We start from the raw sequence: 24,308 nt of genomic DNA, 5'->3' as shown, positions 1-24,308 counted from the left end.
AGTAATAAACTTGTATTTCTTACTTTTGGTACAAGATGATATAACTGTCCAAGACATTTAATAAGTTGTTCATATTGGTTGAGGTACATGTAATTGTTTTTCCAAGCTTAATATTACTTTTTTAAAATATGTTTTGTAGTTGCTTTGATAAATTTATTTCTTCTCATGTTTTGTTTTAAATCAAAAAATAAAATAGTAAAACAGAATCTAGATGTTTCTTGTTTTGGTTCAAACAATAGATAAGGCATGGCACCAGGATGCTGCAGTTTTAGCTTCTACCAAATTTGAGTTCCTATTACAACTTAGTCTGCCATTTCTAAAACAAATAAACTGTCAAAATATCTAGAATCATTTGCAGCTCTTGAAACAAAACACTGCTGAGCTCTTCAGAATAAAAAAATGATTTTAATGAATGGTGTTCGCCTTGGTTACTAAAAATAGAAATTTCTGTGAAATACTTTTAAAATGCTACTCCTCCTGCAATTTTGGTCTAATTTCAATATAACTTGGCACATAAGTAGACTTTACTAAGATACATACCATATATACCTGCCTATAAGTCGGTATTTTAGGAGTTAAATTTTAGTCCAAAAGTCTATGTCCGACTTATAGGCGAGTCAAAAACATATTTTTTCTGGATGTCGATTCGTAGTATTCTATAAACATTTTCAACAGCTATCGTTGAACAAAGTATGGATACATTATATCATTTATGTATAATAAGAATATACATAAATTATATATATTCTATATCTTTTTTATGTATTTTATCATTTTATTAGCTCACCTGAGCCAAAGGCTCAAGTGAGCTTTTCTGATCACATTTTGTCCGGCGTCTGTCCGTCTGTCTGTCTGTCTGTCTGTAAACTTTTCACATTTTCGACTTCTTCTCAAGAACCACTGGGCATATTTCAACCAAACTTGCCACAAAGCATCCTTGAGTGAAGGGGATTCAAGTTTGTTCAAATGAAGGGCCACGCCCTTATTCAAGGGGAGATAATTGGGAATTAATGAAAATTTGGTGGCATGTTATAAAAATCTTCTTCTCAAGAACCACTGTGCAAGGAAAGCTGAAACTTATGTGGAAGCATCCTGGGGTAGTGAAGATTCAATTTTGTACAAATCATGACCCCCGGGGGTAAGGCGGGGCCACAATAGGAAGTAAGAAATAGGAAGTTTTACATTGAAATATATAGGAAAATTCTTTAAAAATCTTCTTCTCAAGAATGACAAAGCCATTATTCATCATATTTATATAGAAGCATCCCCAGGTAGTGTAGATTCAAGTTTGTTCAAATCCTGACCCACCGGGGGTATGGCGGGGCCAAAATGGCTGACCGAAGTTTGACATAGAAATATATAGGAAAATTCTTTAAAAATCTTCACCTCAAGAATGACAAAGCCATAATTCATCATATTTATATGGAAGCATCCTCAGGTAGTGTAGATTCAAATTGTTCAAATCATGACCCCTGGGGGTAGGGCGGGGCCAAAATGGCCGACCAAAGTTTTACAAAGAAATATATAGGAAAATTTTTTAAAAATCTTCTTCTCACGAATGCCAAAGCCATAATTCATTATATTTATATGGAAGCATCCTCAGGTAGTGTAGATTTAAGTTTGTTCAAATCATGACCCTTGGGGGTAGGGCGGGGCAAAAAAGGCCAACCAAATTTTTACATAGAAACATATAGAAAAATTATTTAAAAATCTTCTTCTGAAGATTAGCAAAGCCATAATTCATCATATTTATATGGAAGCATCCTCAAGTAGTGGAGATTCAAGTTTGTTCCAATCATGACACCCGTGGGTAGGGCGGTGCCACAATGGTCTACCAAGGTTTTTCCTAGAAATATATTGGAAAATTCTTTAAAAATCATCCTTTCAAGAATAGCAAATCCATGATTGGTCATGGGACTACTTTTGGATTTAAACTTTTCTATAAAAAACCAATTTCTACTTTTTCCTAGCCACAGTGCTCAGGTGAGCGATGTGGCCCATGGGCCTCTTGTTTTATTTTTAATCTTAAGAGGGCAGTATTTATTTTTAGCTCACCTGAGCCAAAGGCTCAAGTGATCTTTTCTGATCAAAATTTGTCCGTTGTCTGTTTTTTTTCCATTTTTTTGTTGTAAGCAGATTTCTCTACCGCGCTTAATTTTTTTACAATCTCTGTATTTCGAATCAAAATTCTATCAAAGTTGTACAACATGAATTTGAAATAAAGCTGAAAAATTATACACTTAAGTACAGCTATTTATAAGAACCAGGCAGAAATGAAAATAAGTGATTCATGATAGTGATAGATTTTTCAAAAACTATCATATTTACATTAAGATACATCAAACTAAATACTTGATCATAGTTATAAATGGATTTCATGCATAGTTGATTAAAAAATGAATTCAATATATACTGAAACAGTCAACAATATCCATTGAAAGGTGTCTGTACGTGCAGGTAATTTTTTAAGAAGGCCCGCACCCTCCTTGAATGTGAATTATAAAATATTGAACATCTAGTATCAAAGAGTAAAAAACAATTAAAAAACCCATGGGTTATTTTAATTACGAATAGATATTGTGATTTTAAATTATGTAAAAACATGAAATTCTAGTTATCTCCCTTGGCACTCTTTAGTAAAAGGAGTTGGAAAGAGTGTATTTAACTCTTCAGTTTAGAAGGGGAGGATTAAGAAATGTGTGTGATTTCATCTTCATTTTGGAAGTTTTGCCGGTTTTCTTACATCCAAGGGGCATGTAAGACTTGTAAGTCTAAAATTTTTATTAGAAAAATATAATCATAGGATAAAAAAAAAACAACTGCCTGCAATTTGCTTAATTTTATCTGACAAAAACAAAATTTTATTTCCTAAACATGCTTAGACAGTTAGAGTTTGAGTGTTTTGAAAAAGGCTAACTTGTTTAACAATAACATCAAAACCACTTAAATTCAGTTAATTTTGGGGAAAAAACATTTAATTTTGTACTGGAATTTGAACAGTAGCTCGCTGCTGGGGATTAGAGTATGATGAGTATCTCTCCTTTCCGTCGATAATCCCTTAGTACAGCAATATACACAGTCGACTGGAATAAATCCTCGACCTCAGCATACATGAAGCCATAGCAAGAAGCAGTGAAAGCCACAGCAGAGATTGGATGGAGCATGATTTTTTCTATGTCTCGGCGCCTCTATGGATGTCATATTTAGATCAGGTATTTAATACATAACACAGACAAATGTCTATACAAACACAGTATTGACTTTTTTTTCAAATTGAAAAAGGCGAAAGTCAAGAAAAATTGATAGCAAACATACAGGCTGACTGCTAGTAAAAGTTATCAGTCCTGCTAAAAATCTACTAGCCTAACTGAGAAAATAATTGTCTTTTATAAAATTGATTTTTGAAAGTAGAGGTACTGTGAGCAATGAGCAAATGATACCCCCCCCCATATGAATATAATAGTGTCCATGTTTTGCTGTAGGAAAATATTATCTTAATGATGCCGTACAAAAAATACCACTATTTTTTCGCCTAATTTTACTCTTAAACTAGTGGTGTTCCAATCATCGATTATTATCGAAAATCAGTCGATTGTTGACATAATCCAAGCAATCGATTGCATTTTCAAAATTCTGATTAATCGGTTCATTATTTTATTTTACAAGCATAATAGTTTTTAACCCTAATTTTCCATCCACAGCATTGCTTTTGACTTATTTGTGTAAGGTAATGGTGCAGATAAACAGACTCTTGTATATACCCGGATAACAAAGCATGTTTCTGGGCATGGGCGTACTTTTGGTTCTATAAAATGAACAAAGGACCAGTTGGATCACCACAAAAAGTCGTCATTTACCCATTCTTACCATTTACTTGTTTAAATTGATATACTTTTTACATGTCCGATTATAATCGATAATTAGTAGGTTAGAGTAACCCAATCATCGATTATGAAAGTCTTACCGATTCCCATCACTATCTTAAACACACAAAATCTCAGGAGCTTCTGGGGCTTTGCCCCCTGGACCCCCTTCATTCAAACTATGGTATGACTAACATACGACTGTACTTTGGAACATTTATTAAAATGTCCTCGATATGAAGAACTTACTAGAAATAAATATATTAAGTGTTATTATATTAAAAAACCATCAGTATTTAAATTAGTACAGCTATTGAGTTCTACAAATACTAAAGAACTATGTAACCTGGGCAAATTTTTGTATTTTTCTTATCAATTAAGAAATGATGTTCTAAATAATAATTAAATGATATTGTTATGCAATTAATACATGTATATTGTACAGCCTGTACAAATCTTATGTATGAATATTGTATACCTATGAGATGTAATGTCTCCGGTTCAAATAAAATACAATATACTCAAAAAAACCTCACTATCAAGACCCCTTGTCTGAACAAAGTTATCCATGGCCCCCCCCCCCCCCCCTTTTAATCACAAATCCTTAGTTGATTCGGAAGCGATTAATCAAATTATTAAATTTTCATTAATGAAAACTTTAAACAAGTCCAGCTCGGCATCGATATGTGCAAATTGGTAAGCCCACAGCAAAATTAAATTGTGCGTCTCGGGCGGTCAGGCGTACTGTTATTTCAAACACTGTTTTCGGAGTGGCCAAAGGGTCCTTCTTAAAATAGTGAATATATAATTAACCCCTGAAAAAACTCAGATGTTATGGCAAAACCATATCAATTGCTATTTTTCTTATTCATTTAATCAAAATGTAAAATTGTGCCCTTTCAAACTGTATATTTCCAAACTTATATGTGTATGATATTCTTCAAATGCATTTCCTTTTATTTGAATTATAAGTAAGGGTGAAGAGTCCTACAAAATTTAATTGACAAGCAAAACAACCAATAAAATACTGTTATGGTTTTATCAGTTGAAACGGGGGGGGGGGGGGGGGGGGGGGGGGGGGGGGGGGGGGGGGGGGGGGGGGGGGGGGGGGGGGGGGGGGGGGGGGGGGGGGGGAGGGTTAAAGCCATAAAACCCTATCCGAATGGGGGAGGGGGGCTTCCCAAATATTCCTACAAGCAAATATATACACACATAGAAAGAGAGATTTATAAATATGAGAGCACATACAATATGCATGGGTTTCTGCCAATGTTTTCGTCTAATTTAGGTTTAAAACTTAAATAAAATTTGATCCTACAAAACTATAACTCTTTTTCAATTTATAACTTATAGTATGAATTCATGATAATATCACTAGTACATGGTGGAGGGGGGGGGGAGGTAAATAAATATTTATTATCAATAATTTAAAAGCTAAATTGTTACATAAATGTATGCATTCTCTTGTCAGATGATGAATTTCATGATTTGTTATCATTTCAGATGCAATCTGAGCCTTGTTCTGAATTTTAAAATCCCTTTTGACAACACCTGCACAGCTGAGGTAATGTAATCTTATAAATTGAGGACAACCGTCAGTCCGTCACCAAGAAAAGATTATCAATTCAACTAACGTTAGTGTTATATATACTTTATATTATTTATATATCATTTGATAATTCGGTATTTTGTGTTGACAACTTGCAGTTTTTTTTAATTATAATTAAGAACATTCCTTTTCATTTAGCAATCAAGGGCCTTCTGACTAAGGGCTGAATTATAGTGAACACTACCATTCAGAGACTTTGAAACAGGTATATATTTCTTCTGATCTTAATTCTCAGAATTTTTTAGCTCACCTGAGTTGAAGGCTCAAGTGATCTTTTCTGATCAAAGTTTGTCTTTTGTCTGTCATTGTCATTCTTCAAGGGGAGAGAATTACAAAATTAATAGCATTACTGATATCTTCTCAAGAACCAATGGCCCAGGAATTATGAAACTTATGTGGAACCATTGTCGGGTAGTGCAGATTCAAATTTTTCAAATCATGAACCCCATGTGTAGTACGGGGCCACAACGGATGATCAGAGTTTAACACAGGAATATATAAAAAAAACATTTTAAAATCTTCTTCTCGGATACATCAAGCCTTGATTGGTAATATTTATATGAAAGCATTTTCAGGTGGTGTAGATTCAAGTTTGATCAAATCATGACCCCGGGGATAGGGTGGGACCACAAAGGCCAATCAAAGTTTAACTAAGAATATAGAGAAAAAATCCTTTAAAAATACATGTATTCTTCTAAAGAACAGAAAAGCCAGTAAGTTATATATACATATGGAAGCATTTTCTTGTAGTGTAGATTTTTTCAAATCAAGACACCCCCCCCCCTCCCCAGGTATAGGGTGGGGCCACAATAAAAGTGTTCAAACTTGTAGGGAAAAACTCACAGTTAGTCAAAAATAAGTACCCTGTAAGCATCCTTAGTGTAGATTCAGTTATGTTCAATCATACCCCTCTCTCTCCCTTACAGAGAGAGGTCAGGACCATGTATGCTTTTAAGCTTTTCAATACAAAGCTGATTTTTGATTTTTATCCAAGCTAGGTGAGCGATGTGGCCCTGGGTCTCTTGTTAAATCATTTATCAACACATATATATATACAGTACAACTCGGTTATAACGAACTAGGACCTGTAAAAGTACTTTGCTATATAATTCGTTATATCCATATTTGTACTTTTGTAATATTTATATAGTTGGGGATCCAAGAAGACTTCACTATATCTGTGAATTCACAATGTCCGTGTTTGTACTAAACAAGTTTTACTGCAGTTACATGTATGTGGAAGCCAAATAGGAGTAAAAGATGTATTATTGTATGTCATCTTCATTATTTTGTTCAATCAATACAAATGTTTCTTTGAATATTGGAAACTAAAATCAGTAGAAAGTTAGAAATTAAAATTTATAAAATGCAGCATATCTAAACAGAATTTTTGTTGTTGAAAAAAAAGCCTTTTCAGATGAGCAAGGCTGTAATAGTTATACTAATATTCAGAATCAAATAACAGCTAACTACTTGAGGCAAGGATGGGGTGAGGGTTAAAGAATGGGTTACATCACTTGAAAATTTAGAGAAGAATTGTAGAATTGTAGAGCTGAGGTTTTTCTCAAGAACCACAGGGCCAATTTTTACCAAACTTGGCAGGGCTACACAGGGAAAAGTGGCTCGCATGATTTTCATGCGATTGCCTTTTCGCATGAATTTCGTGCGAAAGTCATATAAAAACCATGCGAAAAGTTCCACATGCGAATTTCATGCGAATGTCTTCATATAATATTTATGCGAAATTCATGCGATTTTCATGTGACTGAAATTTCGCATGATATTCATGCGAATTCCAAATTATCAGTTTTTCATGTAAAAATCGTGGGAAATTCGCATAAATATTATGCGATATTCATATACACAAGAGAAAAGCAATGAACAAAGTATTGAACATTTCAATATTTATTTAGGTTTTTCTGCCACACCAAGTGATAAAAATTGCCAGTCTCTGATATCATATTGCTTGGATGTTCCTGGGTAATCCATTGACTTTAATAATGATTGTTGTGTTTACAGGCAGTTTTTAAGTACGTCTTTCTTTCAGTCTTGTGTCCTGACAAGTGTTTCCTACAAAGAATATTAATTAATTAATTATTTAATTATTATATTAATTATTATAAAATACTATTACCCATACTAATATTCCAATTGTTTAGGTCAAAGGGACCAATTCCTAGATTAGGATGACATTAAATACAATAAATTCAATGATATCACTTGAAAAGTCCATGTTTTGGCAACTTGAATTACTGAGTACGCAGCTAGGATAAGGCTGTCCGTAAAATATCAAACTGTTCAAACTGTACTTAACTTCCCTGAACTACCTAGATATGACGTCATAATAGAATATGACGTCAAGTCACTGCATACTTGAGCTGACATGACGGGGAAAGTGTCATAATTGTTATACGCCATGTAGATTTATTCTGGGGACTTGTTGTTTAATTCAAATGTAAGGTTTGTTTTTTAAGCTTGTGTGTGTTGTTATAATGTTTAACATTTGATATTTAAATATCTCTATTCCTTTTGCTTGTCCGATATGCATATATTCAAGCAATAGCAAAATATTATGTTTGAAACGCTCACCTTACACTTCCGTAGACAGAGTTAGAATTTATGAATCGTGTTTATATTGGACTGGCACAAGTGAAAGACGAGGATAAATTGAAGATATTTTGCGTGAATCTAAAAGAGAAGTATGTCTTCTAACTGAACTTTGCTGGGGGATCGTATGTATTTTATCCGCTTTTGTATAAATCGCGATAATGAGTGGAAAATACCCCTTCTTACGTTGGTAATTTTATTTTATCGTAAACTATTTTCTTAAGAAGAAAAAATTAAACCTGCCCCCAGCACTTTCTAAGTACCATGGATCACGATAAATTGATCTATATAACAAACTTTGCACAATAATTGTGTTATGCACTTGTGCCGATGCGATTTTTGTGCAACATTTAAGAATATCAAAAATGTCCGTCACGTGATCAACACAGTCATCGGACATCACAGAAATGCTTTATTATAATACCTGATTGAACTGTTATCTCAAGTTGACTGCAATTTCAAACAAGGATAACATATTGAAATTAAAATCTAGCTCAAAATAAAATGTATGTTTTAAGACATTTTAAGCCTTCGGACAGCCTTATCATAACTGCGTACTGGTATGTTAAATGGTACTATATGTTTAGAGCGAAACAGAAAAGACCATGTGTTTAACAGATTCATAACTGCATATTAGACTTTAAAGGGATGTGTCAGACACCATACAGTGTGTTATTGACCTAGCGACTCTATATATCGGGCTGCTATTGAACCATAAATGAAATAAAAATTTTCATTTTAATTGTGATGTTCCAATTGGATGACAATAAACATGTAATTGATGAATTTTTAATATATTACAGACAACAGTAAAATACTGAAAAGATTGATTTTTTTTTAAAATCTGCACAGAATAATTAGAATACCTCAACTGTGAATAAATCAAATGCAATATATATATAGTTACACTTTTTTTGCATGGACCTCAAATTAATCCCCTAGAAGATTGAACCTTTTGTTTGACCTATGTCTAAATTATTTTATGGGATACACTTGGTCTATAAAAGTTGTGTTTACATGTGTCAGAACAAAAACACTGTCTGTGTGTTGTGTTCTGACACATATGTAGAAACTTGTAATGACAATTAGTTTAAATAAAAATAACCTTAAATTACTTACTCAAAATTTAGTAAACCTTCATATAGATGTCACTAAGCATAAAAAGGACCAGTCGATTCACCTGACTGCGTTACGTAGAACCTGAAATGAGAACGCATTCCGAATTTACTCTGAAAGATTTCGTTGCAAGTTGAATTATCAATAAAAATGTGCATTATAACCACAAAATATGACAAAAATCAACAAAGCATACATATTTACCATTGTTTCAAAGAGGTATATCACAATCAGCCAAAAGGAAAGTCTAGAACAAACCATAGAAAGGAGCTCTTGCTGACTCGGATTTTTTTTTTTCTGTAACAGGAAGTGCAAGTAGAACCTGGCTAATCGGTTTCGTATTCATCCAAGAATCGGGAAATACCTTAATCTTTGTAATATTAGTCGTTCAAATTTTTATCTTAAAAACGCATCTCCACTTCAAAGACGAACGCAGATGACTAAGTGATATAAATTTACTTTATGGAACCAAAGCTAGTTCTTTTATGGAATGCCGTACGTCACAAATTACGTCATCATGCGAATTAGAAAGCAGAAAGAAAGAAAGAGCAGAATGTTTTCAACTCCATATTTTCTGTAAGTTTGTAAGATTCTCATCTTCTTTTTATATCAGACGGATGTAATAACTTTATTTGGGAATATTTGTTGACAGCTTAATAACAGATATGAGATTCAAGTGGATCTAACTTTATCTATGGTAACGCATAACGTTATGTGTTGAAAATGAAAGATGGGCCTAATACAGGTTCTCTGCTTTTCTTACAATATTATTGGCCTATTGATAGGCCTAATGTTTTAATGTGTTTTTAATTCCTGTTGCATTGGGATCTAGTATATAAAATTAAACTGCAGCAATCAAATAACACACGTAGCATTTTTGGGGGGGGGGGGGGGGGGGGGTTGTAGATAGAATGTTGATGTTCTATCGTTAAAATGATAAGAATTAATGTCCTACGTACCCGGTGAGGGCTTAAGATTATTCTAACTACGGTGGTAAATTGCAACCCTCCCTTTTGGATTTGCAAAAAAAAAAGGAATAAGAAGAATTAAGTTCCAAAGTTTTGTTTGTTTGTGTTTTTACCATAGAAAATGTTCAGTGAAAAGCTAATGTTGTAGGATAGGATTCTCAGGTTCTGAGATCAATATTTTCCTTTCTTTTTCAAAAACTTTTCAGGTAATCCATACAAATATTTTTTCCTAGATTTATATCAACCTCCTCCTTTAAAAACCATACCCCACCCGGTATCCTATTGAGTTATTTAACTACATGCAGGTGTAAAATGTACATTATAATACCCCCCCCCCACCTTTGAAAAAATCCTTCCACCTCTCAACAAAAAAAAAAAATACCCCACTGTCCTGTCCACAAGTACCTGTGCATGTGCATTCCAAAATGTATGCAGATATAAAGAGGCTTAATTACATCTGGAATGCAAGACAGAAAGTCCTAGTCACTTCCCTAAAATGAGTCGTACTGTACATATATTTACAAAATATTTATTAATTCGAAAATATTTATTAAATGTTGTATTCTATACTCACAGGTATAATTTGCTGGTTATAAGCAGATCTATGCACGGCACTCCATTATACCACACTGATAGCTTCTCAAAGATTATAAATATGATACATGTAAGCAGGTAAGAAAAAAAATCTAAGAGAGAAATATTTTTTGCAGAGCCTGTGGTATACATTGTTTGTTATTACGTGTATAACAATCAATAACAATTTTGTTATTACGTGTATAACAATTTTGTTATTACATGTATACATGTAGCAAAACCTTAATCATTCAGCTTATATTTGCTTATCTTGCATTTCTTTAATGTAAATACATGTATATAATCTTCGTTAATTTATAGAATACATGTTTTTAATTTAAATAAAGTGACAAAGAGATAATGAACTAAATGTTATTGAACCTACAGTACCTGACATTTTTTAGTTTCTCTGTATAGGCACAGTTACTTGTCATCACAAGGACCAGATTTCAAGTACCAGAGTAGTCCTAACTCCTAAATTTTCCCAATTTGTCAAAAGTACATGTAAGTATTTTATAATATTTTTTGTTAGCTCACCTGAGCCGAAGGCTCAAGTGAGCTTTTCTGATCAAAGTTTGTCCATTGTCTGTCTGTCGTCGTTGTTGTTGTATTTAACTTTTCACATTTTCGACTTCTTCTCAAGAACCAGTGGGCCAAATTCAACCACACTTGGCACAAAGTATCTTTAGGTGAAGGGGATTCAAGTTAATTCAAATGAAGGGCCATTCCATATCAAAGGGGAGATAATTCAGAAATAATGAAAATTTTATGGAATTTAATCTCGTGACCACCTGTATGAATTTTAAAGGCGGATTCCGCCTGGAATTTGGGTGGAATTGAGCAGGAATTGGCAAATTACGGGCGTACTTGAGGCGGAGACGGAATTTTCAAAAAGTTACGCCTCAGGAGAAGAGACGTCTTACAGGCATCATTTGTATTTTCCAGGCGTCAATTCAATGGCAAGTTCAGATTTTCCGGGCGTAAAATAGCAGGAAAATAGAAAAAAAAAACTACGGCTGGAACTTTCAGGAGAAGTAAAAGCCTCTGATTGGTCAATTTAATTATCAATTAAGGGTCATTTCAGATAGGGGTTAAGTTTGAATTTGATCATGAAGGAGGGAGTTTAGTGTAGATGAAATAGGAAATGCAGATATTTCAAAGTTAAGGCTTTTACACTTCTTCTGGATAACAGTACAGTATCTGCTGGTAGGTGTGATCATTAATATCTGGTACCTATTTGAGTAAATTTGATTAGGATAATGTAGTTATAACTTGTTGACCCTAAAATTACTTTAGATATTTGATTTTCCTTGCACTCATTTCTGAGAAATAATAGTCTGATAGTCAGGATGCAGTGAGTCTGAGGAACTGTAAACTACTGAGTAAATGATGAATTGTATTTAACTAAAATTGTTTCAATATGATTACTAAAGTGATAAAATGTACTGGTATTGTAAAAAGTTTGTTTAATTCTAAATGCACACTCAATTTTTGATGTTTTTAAGTGTCCCTTAATGCACAAAATTTATGTTATATTTCTATAATATATGGTAAAATGACCCGACATTATGTTTTCTTACAATTCAAAAACCTGAATTTTTAGCTTAAACATTGTAAATCATAATCTTAATGTTTTTCTTTGTTAACATGGTAAATATATAGGTTTTTAGGTCACATAGTATTATATAATAATAAGGACATTCCAGGCGTAATTCTATTCCAGGCGGAATTTTATTTTCCAGGCGTAATTTTTTCCGGGCGTCATTTGTTTTTCCAGGCGTAGCTCATTTGCATTTTTCGCCTCAAATTCCTGCCCAATTCCTCTTGTTTTCCGCTTGGGTTACGCCCGGAACCTGTGTATCACCATATATAGAGAGACAAACTGACGCCCGGAATTCACTCTCCAAGTACGCCTCAATTTCCCCTATATTCCGGGCGGAACATTTTGTACAGGCAATTATGACTAAGCTGGGAATATTTCATTGAATTTTTCTCACCTAAGCCAGAAGCTTAAGTTAGCCCTTTTTATGCCCCCGTAAACAAAGTGTTGGGGTACAGTTTATAGTTTTTGTCGTGTCCGTCTGTCTGTCTGTCTCTCTGTCTGTCTGTTTGTCCTCAAAAACTTTAACCTTGCCCATAACTTTTGATTTATTGGAGCCATGACTTTCATATTTCACATGTGTATTCCTTGTGACAAGACCTTTCTTTGGGTACTACCAAATTTGACCTCTTGACCTTGAAGTTTGACTCACTTTTACATGATAATTTTACACTTTTACTTTCAATGGCCATATCTTTTGAACAGTAGACACCAGGACATTTATACTTCACATGTGTATTTTTTATTGAAAGACCTTTCACTGGATACCAACAACCTTGACCCTTTGACCTTGTAGATTTCTGTACCTGTGCAAAACTTGAACCTTGGCCATAACTTTTGAACGGTAAGGGATACTGTTTTCATACTTCACATATGTAATCCTTGTGAGAAGACCCTTTCATTGGATACCAAGCACTTTGACCCTTTGACCTTGACCTTTGAGTTTGACCTACTTTAAAAAACAAGCCTTGACCATAACTTTCAAAGGGTTAGGGCTAGTGCTTTCATATTTTACATATTTAATTCTTGTGACAAGACCTTTTATTTGATAACAAGAACTTTGACCCTTTGACCTTGACCATGGAGTTTGACCTACTTTTGAAAGAAAATTAACCTTGGCCATAACTTCTGAAAGGTTAGGGCTAGGGCTTCCATACTCTACATAAGTAATTCTATGTGGCAAGACCTTTCATTGGATACCAATTAGTAACTTAGCCTTTAGGACTTGACCTTGGAGATTTTTGTACTTATTGAAAAAAAAACTTTAATAATGGCCTGTTTCAAATTTTGCAATTGTTTTCCAGTGAGAAAATCCTACTTTTGGTACCTATTAATTAAATTTGCATTTAAGAAAAGTTTAATCTTTGCTATGTTGTCATACGGGGGCATCAGTGTTTCACAAACATATCCTGTTTTTGGTCAAAATTTGTCGTAAAATTTTTCATTTTGATTTCATGCATTGTTGATCGAAACTTTAAATGCATTTTATAAAAAAAAGTACAATTGTAAAAATACCAGCTTATAAAAAATTCTTAAATTTGTGAGATTCTCAATAATATGATACATTTCAGCTAGTGACACAAGAGAAGAATGTGGAGTAAATGCCAATAAAGGCTCGACTGCAGGGGTATACCTGACTTCTCGGCAATTTCTGGTTATCACCATCCGAATGACCGATTCAGAGGAGAAGACCAACTTCAAGGTGACTCTTATGCATTGGTAAGGATTGAAATTTAATTTCATTAATATGGACACTTGAGGGATGCAAGTGTCAATTTATTGTTATTTGTTTTTAGACGTATTGCTTCTCTTTTCATCAGTTGTTGTGTGTCCCATCAATAACAAATTATCCATTACTGACTGAACCATTATCAACCAAATTTTGCATGGTAAAAGTGCTTCTTGATAGAATGCAAACAAACTAAGTACATTTGAAGTATATACTTATAATGAGTATTAAAGAGTTCCATTTCCAAAATTGTACATTACTTTGCCCCTGGGTACCCAGTAATAGGTTCTGATGTTATAGAAGACATATAAAAAATGCAGTACACTGTAATTCTTTGACAGTCATCTTTTTCTGCTCCTAGGTACTCAGCAAATAAACTTATGCATACATATATTATTTTATCCTATGTTTATGCCTTTATATATGCCTATATGACATCTTAAAGCGAGGACTGAAATGCAAGGCAAACTTAAAGGTCAAGGTCAAAAGGTCAAATTGTTAGCATCTGAGGGAAGGTTTTGTCATAAGGAATAATTTAACCTGTGAAATATGAGAATTTTAGTATTAACTGTTAAAAAGTTATGGCCTAGATTATATTTTTTAGAAGTGGGTCAAACTCTTAGGTCAAGACCAATTTTAAGGTAAAAAAAACTTATTGAATGGTCTTGTCACAATGATTACAAAATAATGTGAAGTATCAGATTGATAGCACTAACTGTTCAAAATTATTAGCCTAGGTTAAAGTTTAGGGATTTTTTTTGTAAAAGTGGATCAAACCCTAATATCAAGGTCAAGAGGTCAAATTTTATAGTACCCCGATAAAGTTCTTGTTACATGAAATACACCTGTGGAATATGAAGCCATAGCCCCACCCACTCATAAGTAATGTGTTTAAAGGTTAAATATTAAGACAGAAAGATGGACATAACAGTACAAAAACAATATAAACCCAACAATCTTTGATAACAGAGGCAAAATTAGTGCATAATATTTCCATGACGGTTTAAATAGCAAAACAGATTCAAACTTATTCCTTTAAAAAGTTGAACTTTGAAGATATAAAATTCATGACTAGTCTTAATAATATTTTTAGATTTATTTCTGTTCTTTGCTTTACAGAGATCTTTCGCTGATGGACTCAAATTGTTCAGGAAAAAATCCAGCTACCACAGCCACAGATTTCTGGCGTGTGTTCAGAAGGAACATAGATGCAATGGTAGGTAAATTTTGCTTTTAAATTCCCTTGCAACAGATACAAATTGCATCATCAGATATAGGTCAATGAAACAGAGACAATTATCTCAAGGTTTAATTGATACCTGACACAAGATTGTTTTTAAGTTTAAAGTCATTTGCAGGAAAATTGTTTTCATTTTTTGTAAATAATTTTATACTTAAGAAACATAATAATTATACTTTTAATTATGATTTATGATGTATGATTTTGAAATCATTATAATTTATGATGTATGTTTTTTAATTTTTTAAAGATCATTTACAATGTAGGCAATATAAATTCAACCTTTTACCAAATTGAACTTAGGGGTGATTATGAGATTGCTATATCTACTTTTGTTCATATTTTATGTTATCTTGATAAGTAGGGAAATATTGACTTTGGAAATGCAGTTGTAAAATTCATGACTGTATTTCATTTACCGGTATTTCCAGTATTCATTACAATTATTTTCTCTTGCAGATGAAACAATTTCCAGACAGATGGGTGGCCCTTGAGCAGAGAATGTTAAAAAGAATTGAAGCATTCAATAAAAAAGATTAAGAAACAGAATGTGTCCAGTTGTTTGTTCATCAAAAGAATAACTTGGATAATCATAGTGGTGCTTCCTCAAAATCTGCATGTGTTAAAATTAAGCAGTTTTCAAATTAAGATTTAGATAAAGCTCATTAAGTCATTTGCTGGATCAGATTTTGAGATTGTACTTATTGCATTTTTTTGAATACAGTAACAGTGAAACGTTGTTGATTAGTTGTACAAATTCATATACAGATCTAAGTATTAGAATTTCCTAATACTTTTCATCAAATGGATTAAAAGAATTGAAAGTCCAATTTACTAGGAAAAATATATACTGAGTACATCACATGGATTTGATATGAATATATCATGATATTTACATGAAATTCGCATGAAATTCATATGAAAATCTGTAAAGAAAGCAGCAACAATATTCATATGAATTTCGTGCGAATTTTTATTCGCATGATATTCGTGCGAATTTCATGTCAAAATCGCATGATATTTTCATGCGAATATCATGTGTGGTCCTTTTCGTCTCCTTTTCATGCGAAGAATTCGCACGATATTCATGCGAATTTCATATGAAGTTCATACCAGCCACTTTTGCCTGTGTAAGACCCCTTACAAGGGGTTATAGTCAAGAAAAGAGAAAAAAATAGGGAGACACTGGGTCAGAAAAGCTGAAACTTGTGTTAAAGCATCCAGGGATTAAGTGTAGATTCTAAATTGTTTAAATCATGTCCCCCTCCCCCTAAGAATAGACCTAAACCACAATAGGTATTACAAGTAGAAAAATCTGGTGTAGAACAGAATGACCAGTTACTCTGGGGAGTGTTATGGACAATGGCCCTCTTGCATTCATGATCATGATCATAGAGAAAACGAACCTTAGCTACTCTCCTCCTTCAACAGCAACAAGAAAAAATTGCTTTACGGAATGCCTATTTTCATTAACAAAGTTCAAATTTTGAATTATATTTTTTCCAGATTGATGAATGAACCACATGCATTATGTCAGAGGAATCTAGCTGGAGAGCCAGGACACATAGATGTACCTGTACAGTTGATACAGATAATCTCAATGGCACATTTCTAAATGATAGCCAAAAAATCTAATAAAGAAACTATCAGTTTAAAACTTTTTGAAAGAAATCCAGACCAGAAACAAAGGATGTTGATTTTTAAGCTCCTCCAAATGTAAAAGGGGTTTTATTGAAACCAAGACCAGGATACACCCAAGGATATTTAATATTACACCCCTTCAACATAAAATTTTGAATTTTAGTTTGCCTATCTAGTCAAGAACATTCTTTTTTTTTTTTTACATTTGATACACTTTTTAATGTTATATTGACATTTTTTCAAGATTTCTTTACTGTAAACTATGTATTTCAGCAAAAAGTACATTTACAGATAATATTTTAAAAATTGCTTTAAAAATACAATTGAAATGTTTAGATCATGTCTCATAAATGGTTAATCACAGTTACCACAGAAACCAAATATTTGTTTTAAAAAGTTGGGTACAAAAAAATGTTGTGTCTTTCAGTATTTTAGCTAATGGCGACTCATACAGTTTTCTTCATACAAGCTAATCACATTGACTAAATTGTATAGGCAAATACAATATTTTTGGAGATGTTGTCATGGTAACCAGATACAAAAATCACAAAAGCATATTTAAAAAAAAAAATATTTTCATGCATTTACAATAAACTGTAAAAATACATGTCTGTTAGTCAATAATTATTTTGTATTTTATGGATATTTTGTAAAGACAATATATTTTAAAAAGCATTTCAAGAATAATTTGTTACCATGGTTACAAAAATTTATGAGAAATCCACTGGTTTTATCTAATATTTGCAAGGTTTAGGAGAACATTTTCTATCTTATATTATCAATTTTTATGTGCTTGTGGTGTTTTTTCCACAACATACTCTGAAAATGATGTATTTTGGTATTTTCTTGAAAAATGAATTTTTGTGATATTCTGTTGCCATGGTTACAGAAATTTTTTGAAAAAACCATGGGTTTTGTTTTGTTTTATTAGAATTAAGAATGTTGTCTTTCTATCCCATGCCTTCAGTTTTCTTTAACATGTGGGATTTTTTTCTAACTATGCTCTTAAAAATTGTTATTATTGTGAAAAATGAAATTTTGTGACATTTTGTTGCCATGGTAACAGAATATTATTGAAAAACCCATGGGTTTTATTTAATTTTAATAAAATTAAGAAAATGATCTTTCTATTCCACATTATCAGATTTCTTTAACCTGTGGGAATTTTTCTTGCTGTGCTCTTAAAAAAGGTTATTATTGTGAAAAATGAATTTTTGTGACATTTCGTTGCCATGGTAACAGAGTATTTTTAAAAAACCCATGGGTTTTATTTTATTTTGTTAAAATTAAGAATGTGCTCTTTCTATTCCATGTTATCAGATTTCTTTAACATGCGGGCCTTTTTCTTAATATGCTTCTAAAATATGTTGGATTTGAAGAAATATTGTAAAAAGTGAATTTTATGAAATGGCCTATGTTAAATTGAAAGTCAGCACCTTTAATAAAACCTATATAATTTCATCCTTATGGTAATCATTTATCATTTTGTATGTACTTCTCAGGAAAAAAATATTTATTTATGGTACTATCATCAAAAAAGCTCTGTTCCCGTGTTCAATAATAGCTAAATTCACATATTTTTCCATTTTTTGCTTGGTTGCCATGTGCATTTACATGGTGCATTGTTTCCATGGCAACAAAGGCTGGCCAAAAAAATTATGTTGTCCAATGATGTTCCCTTGGTCCATGAAGCAACATATTAAAATTTTGTAAAAATCTGAATTGGTCATGAATCACCCCCTGCCTGGTCCTTACAAATAGCTGTACTTAAATTGAATTATTTTCGTTCTTTTTATGGATCCACAGAGTTAGAAAGTTGGTGTTACATATTTTCAATATCTGATTTCGTGACTGCTCCGGGTACCCATACTATTGACGCATTTATATACCATTGTATAGAAAATATTTAATATTTGTAAATTATTTCTTGCTTTTATTAATTCTTAGTTTATGTCAAACGTATATGCAAATTTTCACCGAAAGACGTTCATTAGAAAGCAAAATATACACAATGTCTCAATAATTTTCGAACAACCCTCGTATATGGCATGTCAAACGTTACAAATTGAAAATTTTACAATTCAAATGAAAAATGACAATATTGATGGAAAAGATCGAATATTGCAACGTTTGACATGCAATACATATATGTGGCATGTTTTAATAAGTTCATATAAAAGATCAGTCGATTACAATATAAAATAATAGCACTTTCCTGTAAATTACAACAATTAAATAAACCGCGTTCCAACGCAATTAATTTTTTAAATACAGTAAAAGAATTATTTACCAACTCCACTTTTTAAATAAAGAATTTTAAGTCAATTTAAACATATCTCAAAAAAATTAATTTGAACGTAAATAACAAATATATTTAAGATGTACACTCATGCAGCTTCGTTTTATTTTTTTTTTTTTCAAACTCATATATAATTTTAAATTTAATAAAATACAACACGTAGTAGACTCGCAATTGCAGTTTAATATGATAATAAAAAAATACAATTCTAACTTTCGTTCTTAGGCCAAAATAAAAAAAATACTCTTGTTTCCTGTCACCCGACCTACCCTACATTTTACCCTCCGACCCTAAAAGTTTTTATACATTTTAATTTTTTGGGTGACTATTTTCCTAAAATTTTAAAGTCAATCAACAATATTTACAGAACTAATACATCACAAGTGTACAGGATACCTTTACTTTATAAATCTTCATTACCAAACTTGCTCTGTAAACTGCTAACATATCATTTTCTTGTTATTACATGATATAAGTTCTGCATCCATTGAGTTTTCAAAATAAAATTTTTTCCCTACCTACCTACCCAAATTTTTTTGGTCAAGGGACAGGAAACAAGAGTATATTTTCTTTTGGCCTTAGAAAATCTAAATCTATTTTTAAAAAAAAAACCACACATAATGATATTACGAATAAAACAATAAAAAACACATACTAATTTACTATACTTCTGAGGGAGGGTGCGCGGGGAAATGATGAGGACACATGTTCAGTTAAAAGACTACACCTAATACCTCTTTGTTGTGTCAGGTATTTTTCATAAAACATTGCTAAAATTTTTTTGCCGTTGGATGTCCTGTATTCTCGTCATTGTGGCTGTCTGTATCGCATGCCTTGGATATTGAAGAGATTGATTAAAGGAGTAGAGAGCCGCCTCAAGGTTCCCCGACATTTGATGACAGATCCCAAGTATCTCCCATGATATGTCTCTTAAAGGGGGGATTATAAATACCCCCTGGTCTCTGTGTAGCAGGACCTCAAGGTCATTTAGCGCAACTGGTAATCTATTTAAATCTATGTTCTTGTAACACAAAACTTCTAACATGTGTAACATAACAAATGGTGGGATGGGTAATACTTGGCATTTGCTTTTCAAACTAGATTGTTGCTCCATCACTAAGTCATCAATATAACATATATCATTAAAAAGCTTAATGTCGAATGCCACAGCTTCTTGTAACTTTTTAGGCCAAGACTTTCCCCCCATAGCTTCAGTATACTTCGACGGGTTTACGTATATAGTATATAACAACCAAGGCTTTGAAAATTTGACCTTCGTTATTTGTAAAATACGCAAAGCTTGGGAGTACCTACCTACCTTGCAGTAAAACATTGCAATGTACAACAAATCTGAAATAGATCCCAACTTAGCTGCAATTTTCAGCAGGTTGCATATCCGTTCATTTAAGATGTAAATTTCTCTTGTAGAACTCGACTGGAGGCGAAAATTTTGTAAAATAAAGGCCATGTCTTGCAAAACAACGGCAGTAAAGTTTCGAATTGTGAGAAACTGACACCTTTTCAAGCTTGAATTTCTTAAAACACTTATTGCTTTTAAACGCTTCCAACAGATACTTAAATGTGGAGTGCGATGGGAATTCACTGTTGAAATTTCAATAAACATTTCAACATCACATTTTGACTCTGAAAGCAGAAGATGTTCATCTACGCTGACAAAGATTCTAGGATGGTGAAGAGCATGTAAAACATAAAGTCTTATGGCTGGAATGTGTTGAAGGGATACAACTCCTCTCTCATATAGCCCCATAAGTCTCATAAGTAAGGTATTCTGAGCATATCCGTGGATCTTACCAAGAAACATGTTATTTTCTGGAATAAAAAAGTTTGGACAGATCCCATCATACACCCATTTAAGAATCACTTTAAAGCAGATCCAAAAACATTCTAAAAGATTTTGCGGAGACCAACTAGGAACCATGTTTAGCTGGATAACCCAGAAAACTACTGTTTTCATGTGGTAGGAGCAGAGTAGTTTTTCCTCCGTTTCGTTGTTAATAACATCAGTCAGGAACAGTTTTAATAAAGCATACGTCAGAAACTGACAATGGTTCATCGAGTATACAAGCTTCTGCTCCGCCAGGGAGAAGGATATCCTCCATTCCTTGTCTTCGTGTTCGGATAGCTTGTTTCCAATTGCTACAAAATGGCATCCACTTTTAACTATATCTTGTAGAACACGAGATTCTGGCCAGTGTAAACTTCTGGTAATAAAAGAATAAGCAGTCGGTGGCCAAATGTCACATGTCAGGCACTGTGCAGCATCGCATTCCACTCCACCAATATTTCCGCTTCCACATGGACCATGAACGTCAGAGAAGGGAAATATTTTGGAACAAGTAATCTGTCTGTATATTGAGCTAGATATATAATATCTGTTTTTCATTTCGACACATGACAACGTGAATTCTCTTAGGAAGCCTCGGTATGATGGCGTTAATAGCTGAAGTAAAACAAATCCAGGGGGACTCATCTGCCACTCCGATAAAATCAGCGTTTTACTATGAAGGGTATAGTACTGAATCTGACACAAGTTCCATATGACTCTGTGATCTTTTGGGGAGAACATCCAATCCGTATCAGACGAAGCAAGTCTGAATCCCTCCTTTCGACTTCCACTCCACATTTCGTAGACCTGCTCCTCCTTGTTTAACAGGTTTGTAATTCTCTGACTAATGTCCCATACTCCTCTCCTCATGGATATTTGATATGAAGTCCCTATGTAATTACACAACCCCACAAAAACAGATTCTGGTAAATGTCGTGGGTCCATCCTCCTTCAAAGATAAAAAAGTACGTGTCATTAAAAAAAAAGAATCCTTCATCTGAGATGCCAATTTTCTTAACAATACGCTTTACAGACACAAATCTAATAAAAGGATAAAGGTTCGTCATATTTTCTTACCTTACACCAGAAAAAAAAAACACAGGAAATAGAATAGGCTTCACTGGCTTATTTCTATAAATGACATGCTATATTTTGAAACTTGATAAATCTAGTTCAGATTAGGCAAGCCTTTTCCTTTAATTCTCACAACGAACACCATCCAGTGCACACTGACTCATTCCCTTTAAATAAAGATGTAAAGTTGTAACCTAAGGATTCTTGATATTTTATTGTCAGCCTTCTTGGAATTTCAAAGAAACAAGCTAATTCAGAGAATTTGTGTCCCCCACTTAGGGAAAAAGTAAACAATGCGCAGTTCGGCCGGGGGGGGGGGGGGGGGGGGGAGTCGGATCTCCCTGACTGAATTTTTAAATTATTAAATGTATACATGTATACTGAAGCAAATAAAATATGTCAATATGGATATAAAGATTTGATTGCACTTATTTTTAATTATGTGTATAGAAGATTCTTTTATATGGAATATTTATCAAACTGTAATGATGATTTTATGAGTTTGTACAAGCTAGACCTCATGAATTTTTCATTTCGTATGCTGAATACTATCATTTAGTAAAAAAAAAGTATTTCGGACCCGGGACCTCTCACATGTGAAGCGAGAGACGTATCACTACACCACGGAACTGCTGTACTCGTCAGAAAATTATATGCAAAGATCATAATAGATGAAGTCACATACATATATATATTCACGTTCGATATTGTCAAAGTTTTACACAATGCATGGTGTCTAATTTAAGGTAGTCCGATCCTCAGGTTTATAAAATTAGCAGTTAAGTAATCAAAAATACTCATAAAAGTATCTCTGAATTCACACAGTAATGTAAATTTATCCGCAGTATTTCTTTAAAGTTAGAGATTAAAGTTAATCATATTATACAGGGAAAATTGTCAAATCTCCAATATTTTTGTTATTTTATCCTATCAGCTAAAGGTATACAAGCAACACTCGCTAAACTTGAAAAGTATTGCTCTGATTGGTGTTTAAAGGTAAACATTCAAAAAACAAAAGTCATGATCTTTAATAAGGCTGGTCGTAATATTACACAAAAACTAATGTTTCAAAATAATATGATAGAATGTGTGCCTAGCTACAAATATCTTGGAGTCCACCTAAGTGTATCTGGAAGCTTTCATGTAGCAGGATTAGAGCTTTATAAAAAAGCATTAAAAGCATATTATAAGTTAAAGGATTTTATTGACTCTGGGATTAAAACATATACATGTATTACCCTTCCATTAAACCAATTCTTTTGTATAATGCAGAGGTGTGGGGTACAAGTAATATAAATACTAAAAAATTCCTAAACTGCCAAAATTTAACAGTTGAAGACTGCTTTAAAAATCTACCCTGTGAAAGAATACACCTTAAATCCCGTAAATATATTCTCGGCGTTCATAAGAAAAGCACAAATTTTGCAGTACTGTCTGAATTGGGAAGGTTCCCCCTGCATTATGCTATTGTCAGGTTGTTGATTAAAAGTTGGTATGGATTTGAAAATTTGTCCATAGAACTTCCTTTACTTAAAGATGCATATGAATGTAGTAAAAAGCTTTTTGTGAATGGAAAGAACTCATGGTTTGCATTTATACAGAAATTAAGAAAATTATTGAATATTAAAGATGAAGTTATTTGTTATGGGAAATATAAATTTAAGTCATTTTGTCATAAAATTTTATTAGATTATTATGTGAAGAAATACAAGTCATAAAAGTTATACCGATGGCAAATTATCCACATATGTGAAACTCAAACAAAATTGGGGTTATGAGAATTTTTTATCAGTTGTTAAAAATTTTCATCACAGAAAATCTCTATGTAAATTAAGAATTTCCTGTCACAGATTACAAATTGAAGTGGGAAGATTTACCAATATTCCTCGAGAAGATCGATTATGTAATAGATGTAATTCTAACAACATAGATGATGAAACTAATTTTTTTAATAACATGTAAAAAATTTGATCATCAAAGAAAAGAAATAATTCAGTTAATTATTCATAAATTTTTACTATTTTCAGCTTTAGATGATAAACAAAAACTTTATTGGTTACTCAATACAGAAGATACGGAAACTCTTAATTTTGTGGGCAAATTTATAAATGATAACATGTTATAGTAGCATTAGTGTTTTACA

General features: G+C 32.8%; 1 protein-coding gene and 3 long non-coding RNA genes across 8 annotated transcripts; 2 read left to right on the top strand and 2 right to left on the bottom strand.

Annotated features, from left to right (window-relative positions):
* The first annotated feature begins 2,124 nt into the window (after positions 1-2,124).
* Positions 2,125-18,729, top strand: LOC134274715 (uncharacterized). Of its 2 annotated transcripts, none has more exons than XR_009993696.1 (5): positions 2,125-2,756; positions 3,001-3,212; positions 5,367-5,427; positions 5,611-5,677; positions 16,812-18,729. It is a non-coding gene; the product is annotated as an uncharacterized LOC134274715 (long non-coding RNA). The 2 variants fall into 2 exon arrangements; XR_009993695.1 differs by having other exon boundaries at positions 2,125-2,765.
* Positions 7,398-9,519, bottom strand: LOC134274714 (uncharacterized). Its single transcript, XR_009993694.1, has 3 exons — positions 9,400-9,519; positions 9,199-9,279; positions 7,398-7,542 (listed from the first exon to the last, which is right to left on the bottom strand). It is a non-coding gene; the product is annotated as an uncharacterized LOC134274714 (long non-coding RNA).
* Positions 9,195-15,850, top strand: LOC134274713 (uncharacterized). 4 transcript variants are annotated; one of them, XR_009993691.1, is made up of 7 exons: positions 9,195-9,272; positions 9,387-9,771; positions 10,740-10,835; positions 11,154-11,240; positions 13,908-14,055; positions 15,185-15,281; positions 15,765-15,850. It is a non-coding gene; the product is annotated as an uncharacterized LOC134274713 (long non-coding RNA). The 4 variants fall into 4 exon arrangements; XR_009993692.1 differs by lacking the exon at positions 15,765-15,850 and having other exon boundaries at positions 11,141-11,240; positions 15,185-15,440; XR_009993690.1 differs by lacking the exon at positions 15,765-15,850 and having other exon boundaries at positions 15,185-15,439.
* An 841-nt stretch (positions 18,730-19,570) lies between the features above and the next one.
* LOC134274716 (uncharacterized) lies at positions 19,571-22,036 on the bottom strand. Its single transcript, XM_062756959.1, has 2 exons — positions 20,821-22,036; positions 19,571-19,578 (listed from the first exon to the last, which is right to left on the bottom strand). The coding sequence occupies exons 1-2, from the start codon at positions 22,034-22,036 to the stop codon at positions 19,571-19,573; spliced, it is 1,224 nt and encodes a 407-aa protein (XP_062612943.1).
* Positions 22,037-24,308: the final 2,272 nt, after the last annotated feature.

Source organism: Saccostrea cucullata, unplaced genomic scaffold, assembly GCF_032062105.1.
Source record: "Saccostrea cucullata isolate Sc308-1 unplaced genomic scaffold, CSIRO_AGI_Scuc_v1 ctg7724, whole genome shotgun sequence".
Classification (NCBI taxonomy): Eukaryota; Metazoa; Mollusca; class Bivalvia; order Ostreida; family Ostreidae; genus Saccostrea; species Saccostrea cuccullata.
Note: the sequence above shows the minus strand (reverse complement) of the source record. Positions and strands in the feature narration are given on the sequence as shown.